The 16,310-nt window shown below is 32.2% G+C and overlaps 1 protein-coding gene across 1 annotated transcript; it reads left to right on the top strand.

Moving 5' to 3' along the window:
* The first annotated feature begins 439 nt into the window (after positions 1 to 439).
* On the top strand, positions 440 to 12,572 carry Znf214 (zinc finger protein 214). Its single transcript, XM_076844174.2, has 3 exons — positions 440 to 456; positions 9,435 to 9,577; positions 10,879 to 12,572. Exons 1-3 carry the CDS (start codon positions 440 to 442, stop codon positions 12,570 to 12,572), a joined length of 1,854 nt encoding a protein of 617 aa, XP_076700289.1.
* Positions 12,573 to 16,310: the final 3,738 nt, after the last annotated feature.

Genomic DNA, 16,310 nt, shown 5'->3' with positions numbered 1-16,310 from the left:
AAAGCGACTCCGACTTAGAAACATTGGCGACACCCCGGCATAAGTGGGTTACTCCTAGCTCCTCTCCTATTAAGGATTAAGGAGGGAAGAGGGCAAAAGGCAGCTTGGCCCCGTGGTCGGGTGCTGGGTTGGGAGGTGTTGGGGCGGACTCGGCCGGGGACCTGGATGCACATCAGAGGCCTGCGGGTCTTGGTGCAGGAGCCGAGGCTTCGCCGATCTGTAGCCCTGAGATCCCGCTCCTTGAGTACCATTGGTGCAAGTGAAGGGATGCTACCTAGCTCGGCCGGTGGCGCTTTGGTGGAACTCTGATGTCTCATCTTGGAACCTGCGTGAATAGTTTTTTTCTCTTGAGAGATAGCGGGTTCTTAACTAATTGCCTATCTTTTTTCCCAGAGACTTACCCGTGATCAGCAAGGAAGAACCTGAGTGGTAAAGGCTCATGCCCCCACTTTACAGGTGAGGAAACCAAGGCCTTGGAAAGTGTAGAACTTGGATCTTTTTATAAAGTTCTAGAAATGATTGATAGCAGAGTTGAGATTATAATCATATTCTGGAAGGTCTAGATCTTGATCCTTCTCCAAAATTCCGGTTTCCTTTGTGATAGATAGTAAATCTAGTATTTTGTTGTAATAAGTAGGAGAAGGCAATGGAATTATTTTTCCTTAAGTTAATTTAACAAAATATGAGCAATACTCTAAAAACAGAAAGAAGACTTTTATATGTGCTGCTATTATTTACTTTATGATCTTATATTAATAATTTATATAAATAAACCATATAATAATACATGTAATTAATAAATAATTTAATAATGTTTACAGGTTAATGAGTATGTATGCATATTAAGTATTAGGTAAAAGGCTATAAGTAAACACATCTAAATGTCAATAATGGCTGCTTATGGTTCCTGTTGCACAAGAATAAATAACACATTTAATATGAATACTCCTCTATACTATGGCTTCATTTTGTACATTTATACTCCCCTGCAATAAGTCTGGTTACCTAATTTGTCCCCTCTAATTCTCCCTGAGACTAAATGATGATTTTCCTGTAAATCTGAGCTGCTGTTGCTGTGTTTTAAGTGCCATTCATTCTGGTACAATTTAATGTGGATAACTCCATATATTATTAATTTCTCCCTGGAGAGACCAAACTGTGAAATCAAATTTTGTTTTTCATGTCTAGAGTTTTATCCCTTAGTGTCTCTAGACGCTTAGAAGCATCAAAGTGCCAATTTTTATGGCTCTGCTTTCTAATCCTTGAAGGGGAACAGGAATGTTTCTGGGCTTTTTTGGACCTCTTTGTAGGAGATTTGGGAGTCATTTTTACTTACTGTGTGGGAATTTAGTGCCATGCTCAGTTTTTCATTCCTTCTTTCCTCACCCACCTCCAGCTTAGTTGTCTCAACATTCCACCCATTCCCAGAAGAGAAGCACAAAGGAGAAACAGTTGTATGCTGTCTTCCTCACAATTTGATCTCAGGTAAATAGGATTGTCTTTTCTTACTTATAAAATGCCCTGATTCTTCATGGGTAATGGAGGTAGTAGAAGTAGCAGTGAGGACGCATGGATCAGATTGCTTAGAACATGTTCCTCACTTGCAGAAAGGCTTCTAAGCCTCCTGTGCAGCATGCCCATGACTCCTACCCAGGTATTTTTACCAACATTAACTCATTCCTTCATTCAGTCATTCAAGTTCAGGCTACATATCATTTGTATTGTTCTTAGTGTTCTGAGATAAATATATTAGAATGTCTTTACAGACATTAAACCAGGAAATTAATAATATATGGAGTTATCCACATTAAATTGTATCAGAATGAATGGCACTTAAAACACATTAACAGTAGCTCAGATTTACAGGAAAATCATCATTTACTCTCAGGTAGAATTAGAGGGGACAAATTAGGTAACCAAACTTATTGCAGGGGAATATAAATGTACAAAATGAAGCCATAGTATAGAGGAGTATTCGTATTAAATGTGTTATTTATTCTTGTGCAACATGAACCATAAGCAGCCATTATTGACATTTAGATGTGCTTACTTATAGCCTTTTACCTAATACTTAATATGCATACATACTCACTAACCTATTTAAACATTATTATGTATGCATACATATATGCATACACATATATATAAATACTAAACATAGGTTTATCTCAGGTACATGTATACAGAAGATGAGTATTTATAAAAAAATTTATTAAAAATTTTTCAGGAAGGCAGGGAATATTCCCAGTGTATAGAACTGGACCTTGCATGTAGTAAGCATTCAATAAATATTTGCTAAATATGAGTGACTATTATCTGTATATTTTTTTCATTTAACATACTATGAACATTTTTCTAAGCATTTCTTAGTAGTATGAGTTATAATGACTATATAATATTTAATTCAAGGTATATACATTCTTTATTTAAATATTCTTTTATTAGGGAAAATTTAAGTATGTCTTATTTTGCTATTATAAACCACTTCTAATTAATATTCTTATACAAAATTTATTAAACACATGTCTTTTTTACTTTCTTAAGATATACTTTGAGAAATAGGAAAACAGTCAACAGATATAAATATGTTTTAGGCTTTTGAAAACCTAAAGTTCTTTTTTTTAAGTTCATACTGCATGAATTTAAAATTGCATGACAATTTGATCCTAACTTGCTCAACTTTTACCAGCATTAGATATTATTTTTAAAACTTTTCTTTCATTTGCATCCTCTTTAATCTTCAGTAAGGTTTACTATTTTTTCACTTATGTTTATTGAGAATTTGCATTTTTTTTGATGAAGGGTCTATTGACATATATTACCTTTTTCCCTATTAATCTTTTTGTTTCCATTTGATAGTCTTGTATATAGATAAAAAAAAATCATTTGTTGACATATTGTAAATATTTCTCTTACTTTACCATTTGCCCTTTACTTTCAAGGGCTTCTTTGTTTAAATGAGCTTTGAATTTGTATAAAGCAAAATATTATCTTTATATTTTTATGCATTGAAATATATTTTTATTTCCAAATTTAATATATACTTTATTTCCAAACTAATATATAATTACTTTTATTTTCTCAATTATTTTTTATACTTTTAAGTATTTTAAAAGTTTAACTCCTGAGTCTATCAGAAATTTATTTGAATGTGAGAAATGACAGTAGAACTTAAACATTTTTTTTTTTTTATTCCTACTTGGTTATTTAATTTTTCTGGTAATATTTGCTTTCTCTACTGAATGTGGTTCTCCCTTTTCATATACAAAATTAGTAATTTTTGAAATATTTTAGTTGTAGATGGACACAATACCTTTATCTTGTTTATTTAACTTTTTTAAAAAATTTTTTCTCTTTTAATGTGATGCTGAGGATTCAACCCAGTACCTCATGCATGCTAGGCAAGTGCTCTACCATTGAGCCACAACCCCAACCCCCCCAAATCAGTAATTCTTGACACACATACAAATCACTTTTGGGCTTTACTGTTTTGTGGATCCATTTCCCAATATATTTACTGGTATCAGAGTGTTTTTATTGTTGTTCCATTACATGTACTTAACTTAATGGGCAACTAAGACGAATAAGTTTTTTTATTTAATAAGGATAAAGAAAGGGGCTGGGGTTATGACTCAGCAGTAGAGCGCTCGCCTCGCATGTGCAAGGCCCTGGGGTTGATCCTCGGCACCACATAAAAATAAATAAATAAAATAAAGTTTAAAAAAAAGGATAAAGAAAAAAAGAGATCATATGTTAGAAATTTTCCTCAGAATGACATTATGGTGATTTCCATTTTGGGAAAAAAAATGTTAAAGTTACATATAATTAGTTTTAAATACTGAATATATTAACCTTTCAGTATGTTTTATTAGTATAGAATATTGGTCAAAATATAGCTAGTGCTATCTTAGCTTGCTGTCTATGCTTATTTCATGTCTACTATTTCTTAGTTTTATGAACTAGATTTAATTACTTGACCAGTTTCTCATCTTTAAAGTGGGGAAATAAAACTTACTGTGTAGGAGTATGATGGTACATAAGGGCACACACAAAAAAAATTAGCACAGTGTTTGACATATAGAAAGAACTCACTAAGAGTCAATTGCTATTTTATTAGTTATTACTTAAAATATAATTCATATCTGATACAACTCTTTTTAGTCACCAAGCCATAAATATGGAGGAAGAAAATCTAGCTTCATTGTTTCCTTCCAAGTGTCTATTTAGTTGTCCAAACATCATTAATTAAATAAGCCATATTTTTTCCCACAAATTTGATGTCACATCTGTCATGTTTAAAATCCACTGTTGAACCTAGGACCATTTGCAGGCTTCTATTTTTTTTATATTGTTTTCTTTATTCCTGTGTCAAACCGATGCTATTATAGAGGCCTTATTATAGTTTAAACATGTTATTAAATTAGTCTCCCCTTATTATTCCTCTTTCAGAATTTCCTTTTTTTTTTTTTTCCACAAAAGCACTTGAAAACCACTGTGTTAGATCTTTTCTACCCCCTCATCAAAATCTTGTTAGTATCTTGATTGGATCCTATAAAATAGAGGTAAATTTAGAGAAATTTACCTAAGATTGAATGGGATCTTCATACTCTTTCAACCCTTTTTTAATCCTTCCAGATGTGAAGATTCTAGAACTATCTTTATATAGGCTCTAAGTATTTTTGTCAAACTTCTTTTGAGGAATTTATATTTATATTTGTATTGTTATTATAAATATTACATAGAATAATTTGTTATAATGTTTTTGCTATTTTTCTGTATTAATTGAATGTTATGTATGATAAATAAAATTTAACTTTATTGTAATGTATTGCATATATGCAGAAGAGTATATGAAAACACATTTGTACAATTTAAAATATAAGATAACATCTGCACTCATCATCTAAACCAGCAAATACTTTTAAAAACTTCCTGATAACCCCTCATTTTCATTCCCACCAGGTGGGTGTATAACCACTTTATTAAAAGTTGTATTTAGTATTTTTAAGTCTTTCCCCTATATTTTAAAATGTGCATATTTGCATCTCTTAGAAATTATTTAGTTTTGCATATTTTTGTACATTGTACAATGTAATGACTAAATATATTCTTCTGTGAATGATTTATTTAGGATAATGTTTTATTTTTACACTGTATCTGTGTTGTTTTACATAACTATAGTTCCTTTTCACTACTGTGTACTATTTCATAGTATGAACAACTTATTTTTCTATCCTATTGTTGTTGAACCATTTGGATTGTTTCCAGCCTTTTGCTGTTATAGTAACGATTATACTCTAATTGTTCTTGTACATATCTTCTGGTATACATAATGTAAGCTTCCATAGAGTACAACTGTATTAGTGGAATTTTGAGGACATTAATTTGTTTTATTACTTCCAGTTATTTTCAGCTGATTTTATGACAGTCTTCAGATATGCAGCCTACCCTCTACAGAAAATCTATGTGCTTTCACATCAGTGGTGAAAAGATCATGGATCTCCAATATCTTTTTCAGGTTTACAGTTTTAATGGGAATGCCTTTAATGTTTTGTTTTTGGTTTTAAGATATGATCAGGAAGTATTCTTTCAGCATTCACTGAAATAATTATATGACTTTCTTATTTGACATTATTAAGAAGGTTTAAACTTAATAACTTTTCATTTTAACTCTTCCTTTACATTCTGGAATAAAGTATCAATTTATTGTGCTATAATATGCCTTAGTGTTGTAGGAAATTAAATTTACCAAAGATGACCACGATTATAATTTATCTTGTCCTTAATGTTCTTCTTGAAATGTGACTTGATGTTCTTCCCCATCAAAAGGCAGGGCCTATGTCCCTTCCTCTCAGATCTGTCAGAGGCTTATGATAGGTTCAAACCATGGAGTTCAGTAGAAATGATGCAGTGTGAATTATGAGACTAAGTCATAAAAATAATGAACCTTTTCCTTCTTTTCTCATGGGAAAATTGCTACCATGTTGAGAGATAGTCCAGGCCACATGAAAGGACCAAGTGGAGAGAAACTGAGACCCCACATCAACAATCAGTAACAATTTGCCTGCCATGTGAGGGAATCATCGTGATAGTGAATCCTCCCTCCCAGTCGAGATACTTGATGACTATTGATCTAGACAATAATTCACAACAATTTCATAAGAGATTTGAGCCAAAACTGCCTACCCACTCCTAAATTTCTGGCCTAGAGAAAATGTTAGAGATAATAAATAATTTTCTTTTAAGCCTTTAAGTGTTGGAATTGTTATACAGCATTATGATAATTTATAATCTACAAGTGTTGCTGGATTTTACTTGCTTTATATATTATTTGATTTACCTATTGTAATGTTAATATTTTCCCCTAGAGAACTAGTTCTTGGATTCATTTAACAATGGCAAATGTTTTCAAATTCTAGTATTTTCTTGTGATTACTTTATTGCCTTTCCTTAACAGTTAAGTAGTGTTTCCATTACATATGGTATAATACTGGAATCCTGTTAATTTTTTCTTCATATGATTAATCATTTTTTGTAACACCATCTAGTGAAGAATCCATACTTTCCTCTTTGATTTATAATGCTACCTTTATTGTTAACATGTTTTCATAAAGAAGCATATTGGTTAGTGAGAGGCCTCTATTCTGTTATACTAATTGATTGTTCTCTTCTAATTTTGCTACTAGCCTTTGGTGGTATGTCATTATCAGTAAGGCAAGTCTTCCCACTTGGTTTACTTCTCTTTATGGACTTCTTTTCCTTCCCTATAAATTTCAAGGGAAAAAAAAAAAGTATATTGTGTTTCTCGAAAAAAAAAATCCAACTGCAAATATTCTTGAATTGTATTGCATTTAAATCATCTCATCCAAGAGCATGGAAGCATGCTTCTCCTTTTATTCAGATAATCTTCCTTTTTCTCTTTAGAATTTGAAAGGATAGAGTTTTTTATATTCTTGGTTCAACTGGTCTGTTTGTTGCTGTTGTATATGAAATTTTACTTTCTAGTAGTTGATTGCTAATACAGTATGCTATTGTCTTATTGTAACTAGTTTATTTTGCTGAATATTTAGTTTGTTTTATGTGTATATTCATGGGTTTTCAAGATACATGTCTCTAAGTATGAAAATAATGACATTTAGTATTTTTGCTTCCAATCTTCATGCCCATTATTTCTTTTCCTTATAGTATTTACCAGAACTTCTAGTACTATGCAACAGTGATGGTGTTTATTCTTTTCTTGTTACTATTATAAAGAACTACAATTGAAATATCTCCATTAAGTCTATAGTTCTTAGTATATACCTTTAACATTTTAGAGAGTTTAAAAATTTTTTTAGTTTGCTAAAAGCTTTTCTTAATATCATGTATAGGTAGGTGTTCAATTTAACAGAATTTATATTACGTGATTTTCCTGAATTAACTGAGATAATCATGATTGTCTTCTATAGTTATTAATACAGGAAATTATGTTGCTAAATTTTTCTTTTGTTGAACTCTCCTTGCGTACCTGGAATAAACTGCACTTGATCATGATGTATTATTGATACATTACTTAATTCAATTAGCTAATATTTTATGTAGGAATTTTGTATATTTACAAATCTTCATTTCTAAAAACAGGAGATTAGACATTTAATTTTCTGAACTAGCTGAACACTCCTGGAAAATTCTGGTATTTGAATCACATATACAGCTAAAAGAAGAATTATAAGATATTTGAGTAGATTCTTCAATTTTAAAGATAGAAATCAAGATGAATGTGGGGCAAACAGGGATTGAGTCTGAGGAAACATTATGTAGACAAGAGACTATAAACTCTAATTAATATTTCTAAAGTAATTAAAGAAGACATTATATCCACGAAACTCTTACTCTTAGAAAGATATTTAAAGCATCAATAAAGTGAGAAAGAATGTCAAGAAAAACAACCATGAGTATGAACATAATCTCATTGAAATTAAAATATAAAAATAAAAAATAAAAATTCAACAGAAAAGTTGAAGGTAAAATTGGGAAACTTTTCCATATGATAGAATAAACAGACAGAAACAAATTATATAATGGAAAATGGACAAAGCAAATACAGACTATCCAGGAGAATGATATATGACTAATAGGGGACTCAGTTTAAGTGCAGTCTTCTAGATGAAAGAAATCAAGAAAAGAATTTTGCAGAGAAATATGAGAACATTTCATAGAGTTGAGCAATCTCTAGATTGTAAAGCTCACTGAATAATCAACAAAAAAGTCCCAAACCAAGGAATCAACAAAAGAAGATCCTAAAATATTTTTATAGAGGAAACAAAATATTACCTACAGATTCATTAGAATTTAAAAAAAAATCAGTCTCAGAAGCAATGCTTATAACAATGAATCAATTCTGAGAAAAAAAAAATTTAGTCTACATTTCTGCACTCAGTTATGAGGGGTTAATGATGATTTCAAGTGTACTGTGATTCAAATGATCTGGAAATTTTTCCTAGTAATCCTGCTTGGAGATTCTCTTAAATGATGTATATTGAGGAATACCTTGTCTGCTTCTTACCGTTGCCTTTTTCACTGGCAGTGAGCTTAATATTCATAGGTTTGTTTGGACTCATTTTGATGTGTTCCTCCAAAATGACAGAGTAAAACAAAGAATTATGGAATATTGAAAATTGAACTTTAAAGAGTAGCCAGTCCAGATTAGAGCAAGAAGATAACATTTCCAAAATAAAACGGTTGGATAGGCTGAGACACTTGATAAAATAAATTATATAGAGCTTTTCAAAATAAGAATATGAGGATAGCAAATTTCTTAGAACAAAACAAATCATCCTTTCAAACGAACTTTCTAATCATAGTCAACATTATGTAAGCACTGCATTGATTTAACTGAAAATTAGTGAAAATAGTATGAAAATGATGAATAGAACTCTAGTATATAATTCATCACCTCATAGGAAGAAGTAAATAATATCTAAAATGATCACCCATGAAGCAATAATATAAGCAATATTGAGTAACATTATTGCATTTGGCAAATTATTCTTGTCTGAAGTGTACATGTGTGGGTCCCTTCTGGACTGCCTTCTAGCTCTGTGATCATTGGAATTAGTCTGTTTCAACCATTATTTACTATTTTGTAGTACAGAAATAATAATAGTATCTACAACACAGGATTGCTATGAGGACTAACTAAAATATAAGTTGAAGTCATTAGCTCATTGGTTGACAGACAAGTGCTATGTAAGTGTTTCTTTGATAGTGATAATATTTGATATTGGGATATATTTTTAAGCCATTTGGCTACTTGTTTTTTCTCCCCTTACCTTTCTTGTTTTTCTTCCTTTTTTGAAGTTCTTTCTTTTTCTATGTGGTTTGCCACTTATGTTACCTACTAAATATCTTTTTCTTTGTTCATCCTCTCACTTAGATTTCTTCTGCCACAAAAGCCTGATCTTTAACCAGATGGCAGTAACATTTGAAGATGTAACAATTATTTTTACTTGGGAAGAGTGGAAATTCCTGGATTCTTCTCAAAAAAATCTCTACTGGGAGGTTATGTGGGAGAACTACACAAATGTCATGTCATTAGGTAAAGTTATCCCAGCTCACAAGGAATTTAGAGCTTTCTAGAACCAATTTTGTTGAGTGTGATAGAAGAAATATTCACAAAATATGTTTTAAGCCAGATGACAAATCTAGTTTGAGTATCTCTCATTCAAAATGCTTGGGACCAAAAATGTTTTTTAGATTTTGGAATTTTTTGGATTTTGGAATATTTGTATGATCTTTATTGTTTGAGCAATCCTAATCCAAAAATGCTCCAAAGTCTGAAATTTTTTGAGCATTATATCAGCACTGGATTTTGGAGTATTTCAGATTTTTGAATGTTTGGATTAGGGATGCTCAACCTGTAAAATATAAGGCAAAATATCTTCTAAGACATCTGGGTTATGCAGTTACCTAGATATTTGTGATTATTATTTTTAATTATTTTCTATATTATTCTTAGAGCACAAATCTCCATACATAGTAAGTTTTGTTTGTTCCTAAAGTTGTTTTTCTTCATATTGTTTGTACAAATTGCCTTTTGTTATATAACAAACTACCCCAAACTTAGTGGCTTAAGATAAAATTTATTATTTTTTCATGATTCCTCAATAGGAATCATGGATGATGTTTCATAGAGGGATTTTCTTGGGACTGGGTGGTTTTAAGATAAGGCTGACTGGCCTAATTCATATGTCTGACAGTTGGCTCAAAATAACTAGGGATATTGGAGATACATTGGCTATATGTCCCTTTCTTCATATGGTGGCGGTGGTCGCAGAATTTTCAAAAGCAGCAAGAGAGAAGGCAAGCACTCTTCAAATTTCTGCTTGTGACAGTTTAGCTGTTATCCCAGTGAGCAGATTATATTACCAAGCCTAGACACAGTGTGGAAGGAGAGCACCCAAAGGCATAAGTAGAGTTAATGTAGCCGTTTTTTTCCCACACAGTCTCCCACACTATTCTATAGCAGAAAAATAGAAACATATTTTACTTCTTATAATAATGTCCCAAATAAAGTAATATAGTTAAGTTTAGTCTTCAAAACTGTTTCTATGAAGCAGTTGGCCTTATTTTTTATTATACATAGTACCTGATAAATTGTAAATTGATGCTCAAGGTATGTTTGTGAAATGAATGAATGAGCAAATGAATAAATATATACATGAATGTACAAAAATAAATAAATCTCTGACCCAAATGGATCGGCCAAAGTCATTCCCTTCATTCCTACTCCTCTCCACACATATCTTCCTACCATTATGAAAGTCTTTGATTTAGATAATTGGAAAGCTTTAAGCACAACCTTCATATCACCACTAAAGTAACTGTTTATTCTTCTAGGAAACTTGAGTGAGAGCTACAAGCCACAAGAAGAACGATTCAAATACTTACAATATGAAAATTTTTCCTCCTTGCAGAGCTGGAGAAATGCTAGCACTCAGATATACGAGAATCAGAATTATAATGAAACCATTCAAGGGGTAGATTCCAAAAATGTAAAGCAACAAGATCTTTCCCAGTGTCAAGAGTGGTTAATTCTCTCCACACAAGTACCAGGGTATGGAAACTATGAACTGACCTTTGATGGTGCAATCCATAGGAACTTAAAATTCAGAAAGTTAATACCTTGGCAGTCCTTAGAAACCAAAACTACCCAAGACTTTAGTAGAGAAGATTTCATGAATGATTCCCATGGTTTTCGGGGGGACGGAAACCATCTTGTCATATCTAGGAAAAATCTTTTTATGGAAAAAGACCAGAAATTCATAACTCAGCATTCTTATATCTCAGTGGAAGAAGCCCTTCCAGTATATATTGGGGAGATATGCCAGTGTGACCTACTGAGAGATTCTATGGAGGAGAAATACTGTGTATGTAATAAATGTAAAGAAATTCGTCATTGGAACTCACAATGTGTTCTCCACAAGAGAAATCAACTTGGAGAAAACCTCTATCCATACTCCATTGGCACAGCATGCTTCTCTCAGAGATCAGATTTTTACAGATATCCAAGAATCCACATAAGTAAGAAGCTGTATGGATGTGATGAAGTTGGCAGTAACTTTAGTCATGGCTCAGGAGTTTACTTTCATCAGAGAGTCTTCACAGGGGGTATACCTTATATATGTAATATATGCGGTAAGAGCTTCAGTCAGATTTCTTGTCTTCATAGTCATCAAAGTGTCCATACAGAAGAGAAACACTATAAATCTGAGTGTAATAAGGACCTCAGTACAAATTCACTATTTCACATTCATCAGAGTCTTCACACAGAAGAAAAACCCTTTAAGTGTGATCAGTGTGGTAAGAGTTTTAGTCGGAGTTCAGTACTTCATGTTCATCAGAGAGTCCACACTGGAGAAAAACCATATAAGTGTGATGAATGTGGTAAGGGCTTCAGTCAGAGCTCAAATCTTCGAATTCATCGGTTAGTACACACAGGAGAGAAGTCTTTTAAATGTGATGACTGTGGTAAGCGCTTTACTCAACGCTCAAATCTTCAAATTCATCAGAGAGTGCATACAGGAGAGAAGCCTTATAAATGTAGTGACTGTGGGAAAGACTTCAGCCACAGCTCAGATCTTCGCATTCACCAGAGGGTCCACACAGGAGAGAAACCTTATACCTGTCATGACTGTGGGAAGGGCTTTAGCAAGAGTTCAAAACTTCACACTCATCGAAGAATACACACTGGAGAGAAACCTTATAAATGTGAAGAGTGTGGTAAGGGATTCAGTCAGCGTTCACATCTTCTCATTCATCAGAGAGTTCATACAGGAGAAAAACCCTATAAATGTGCTGATTGCGGGAAAGGCTTTAGTCACAGCTCTAATCTTCACATCCACCAGAGGGTCCATACTGGAGAGAAGCCTTATCAATGTGCAAAGTGTGGTAAGGGTTTCAGTCATAGCTCAGCACTTCGAATTCATCAAAGAGTCCACGTGGGAGAGAAAACTTATAAATGCCATGAGTATTATAAAGGGTTTGATCAGAATTCACATCTTCACAATAATCACAAGAGAGAAACTGTATAAATCTTGTTTATTAATAGCTTCAAGTAAAGCTTAATCATTAAACTCAATAAATGCTGCTGGAAAAGAAATCCTGTAATTAATACAAAATTCTAAACAAAAATAGTTTCCCCTCCTACCTCAAGAGGCAGTTCTTAGGAGAATTACTATTTATTTAAAATTAAATGTATTTTCTTTACTATAAATACACATAATTATTACAAAATGTATATTAAAGTTTAAGGAAAGATTTTTTTTTGCATCCTGCTGCATTCTAGTCTTTTTTCCAGTGCATTTTAATGTTTATGAAATCAAACTGAATGTCCAACTTGTATTTTCACTGACTTCAAAATGCTTTTAATTTTGAAGTCATTAAACATTTCATTTTGGTTTTAATTGAAACTGGCTAGTCATCTTTGAAAGAGCATCTCTTGACATCCTCGGAAAGTCTTTGGGAAGCCACAAAAAAGATGGAATTTGCAAAAGTTGAAATTCAAACTGGTATTGTTCAAATATGGACAAATAAACTATAGTAGAATTCAATTGCTTATGCAACAAAACCAACCTGATAAAAGATGAGAAAACATTGTATGACCCTGTATCTAAGATAATAGATACATTGGTGATGTTATCAATGTCATCCCGAAAACTCAGGAACCATTCTACTGTTGCTAGGATGCTGCACTTTGAGGTAACCACTTCTCTCCAGATTTCCACATTCATTCATAGGCTCAGAGACCAAGTAGATTTAGATTCCCTAAGAAAGGTATGGATGAAAGTTAAAAGTGAATTCTAGAAACTAAAGATCATCTATTGGTTCAGAAATAGAGATTCAAGCAATAGAATTTAACTTCAGTAGAACAGAATGGTAATATGGAAATATCTGCTAGGAACAGAATTGAACTCAGCTGTGTAACAGTGAACCCTCCAGCTAATTGTGTAACAAGAGAGTTGGCCATTATGTGTCATAGAGTTGGGAATACTCAAATCCTATTTTGGTCATCTTTTCACTGCTATGACCAAAAGACCTGACAAGAACAAATAGAGGAGGAAAAGTTTATTTGGGGGCTCACAGTTTTCAGCGGTCTTAATGCATTCCTCAGGGTGTGACCATGGTGTAAAGGTGCCAGAAGAAAACAGCTGGACACATAGTACCAGGTAGCAGAGAGAGTCCACTCTTCAGGGACAAAATGTATACCCTTAAGGCACACCCCCAGTGACCCATCTCCAGCCATACTCTACCTGCCTTCAGTTATCTTAGTTAATCCCTATTAGGATTAATTCACTGATTGGGTTAAGGCTCTCAACCCAGTCATTTCATCTCTAAACTTTCTTGCATTGTGTCACATACACTTTTGGGGGACATCTAATATTTAAACCACAAGTCCTAACTATTGATGCATAGTTATGTTTAGATATTACTTCCTAAGAAAAAATGGACCTGTTTAGGAAAATAAGAAGGAATTGTAATATCAAAGAAAGGAATATCATCCTGAAGACTTAGAAGCCTAAAACCCTGAAAATTGGCTCTTTCAGGTTCCAGAACAGAATTTCATAAAAATTGGTATCCTCAGTATCATAACAAAAATATCAATAAAGCTAGAGTAGAACTCAGTAAGTAAAGAAGAGAAATAGACAACAGCAAGGTCTTCAGAGAAATTTAAAATTCTGTATGAAAGTAAAGGCTATGAGCAGAATGAACATTGTAGAACATCAAGTAATGTAATGAATAAATGAAAAGGATAATGTGATAGAAACAATGAGAAAACACGTGAAGATCAGGGAATACAATGTAAGGATTAAAGTTTCTAAGGAAGGTAAAAGAACACTTGGGTGCATCTGTAATCTCAACTGTTCAGGAAGCAGGCAGGAGAATAGTGAGTTTGAGGCCAGGGAAACATTAAAAACAGAATCAGTCACCAAAGAAATTAATTTTTCCTGATTTAAAAATATATGTTCACTAGATTTTAGGCAAAAGTGTTTTTAAAAACAATCTTAGAAACAGCTTAGAAAAAGAAAACAAAAGTATGGAGAATGAAAAATTCTGGTGATCTACAAAATCAAAAAGGGAACATGAGTAAAGATTTTGCAACAGTAACTCAAAAAGCAAGTGACTTTCAGAATTGAGATTAAAAACAAAATTTTTATCAACATATATATATATATATAAAACTATAAGCAAGAAACAAAGTTTACCATATACTTGCCTTTCTTAGAGTTCAAATGTGGAAATCATGGTATAAAAGGATTGGTGATGACTTCTGAAATCAGTTAAACTTGCAGTTATGGCTGAATAGTTAATTTGTTTACAAAACTTAAAATATTAAATAGATGTGCAGGAAAATATACAAATGCTAAGTATAAAAGCAGAATATATATATAAAAGTCTGTAGGGAAGAGTAAGTTTGTCAGATAAGATGCAGTTGACTTAAGTTTGAATTTCAAATAAGTATATACATTTTAATTATTTTTTTTAAAGAGAGAGAGAATTTTAATATTTATTTTTTAGTTATCGGCGTACACAACAACTTTGTATGTGGTGCTGAGGATCGAACCCGGGCCGCATGCATGCCAGGCGAGCACGCCACCGCTTGAGCCACATCCCCAGCCCCCATTTTAATTATTTTTAAGTATGTCCCAAGTACTTATACTAAAATTTTATTTTTGAAATTCAAATTCACCAGGTTCTTCTGTTTCTGTTTGCTAAATCTGACAACTCTTGGGAAGAGATAGCAAAAGAAAGTATGATACACTCATAATCTTAAATATCAGAAACTCTATAGCATTTTCTTCTTGATTTTAACAATTCAAGGGAACATATTTTGGCAAAAACTTAGAAAATGCATCTAATTGAACTAAAACATATACCTTTTATAACAATGGATAAGATAATAACAAAATATTTAGCCCCTATGTCAAAGACAATACAAAAGAACTCAAGAAATTGGTATTAAAAAAATAAGACTGGAACAAGATAAAGGCTCAATTTCTTAAAATAGGTTAAATGCCTTATTAAAAGTCCTTTAAAATATTTTATTTATTTATTTTATGTAGTGCTGAGGATTGAACCAAGTGCCTCACATGTGCTAGGTAAGCACTCTGCCACTGAGCTACAACCCTAGTCCCTAAAAAGTTTCAAAAATACTGATTGAATTAAAATTTTGATTGGATATTATTTCACATGGAAAAGCAAAATGATACTCATTAAATATAAAAGACTGATGGTATTAGGCAAACCAAAAGCGTTGTCTATGTTTTTAAAATATTTAAAAATATAATTAACCCATCAAAGTAGGCTAAATATGCAAAATAACTACTTTTCTAAACTCTTGCAAAAAGTCAAAAAATATAATGAGTGGGAAATGCCTTTGTAATTGCCACTAAATTTTTTAAGGGATCAAATTAAAATGTGGAATGATATTAATAAGATTAATGAAAATTAACAAGGACATAAAAAATGTCTTAAAATTTTTCTAGAGGGAATGTTCCCAAGTTAATTTATAGATTTGTTCCAAATCTCAAAAGAGAATTTTGGTGAGGTTTTAAATGTAAAATTCTAGCACTAAAAAAAAAAAAAAAGAGGCATTGGAGAAAAGAGAAAATAATTATAAGATAAATGAGATTGCCCTAACATATAATAAGTTGCAAGTTGACATTGTAATGGAGAACATGATTATATATTTGAAAAAAATTAGAATCTGAGTCAATAGTTTAGAAATATACTAGTATGTGTATTACATATTGTATATAATACACTTAGTA

Source organism: Callospermophilus lateralis, chromosome 2 (genome assembly GCF_048772815.1).
Source record: "Callospermophilus lateralis isolate mCalLat2 chromosome 2, mCalLat2.hap1, whole genome shotgun sequence".
NCBI lineage: Eukaryota > Metazoa > Chordata > Mammalia > Rodentia > Sciuridae > Callospermophilus > Callospermophilus lateralis.
This window is presented reverse-complemented; position numbering and strand designations above follow the sequence as displayed.

Excerpts from the sequence above, each read along its gene's own strand:
- Znf214 (XM_076844174.2), top strand. Across the intron at positions 9,578-10,878 it reads CACAAATGTCATGTCATTAG|GAAACTTGAGTGAGAGCTAC; the intron begins GTAAAGTTATCC and ends TTATTCTTCTAG.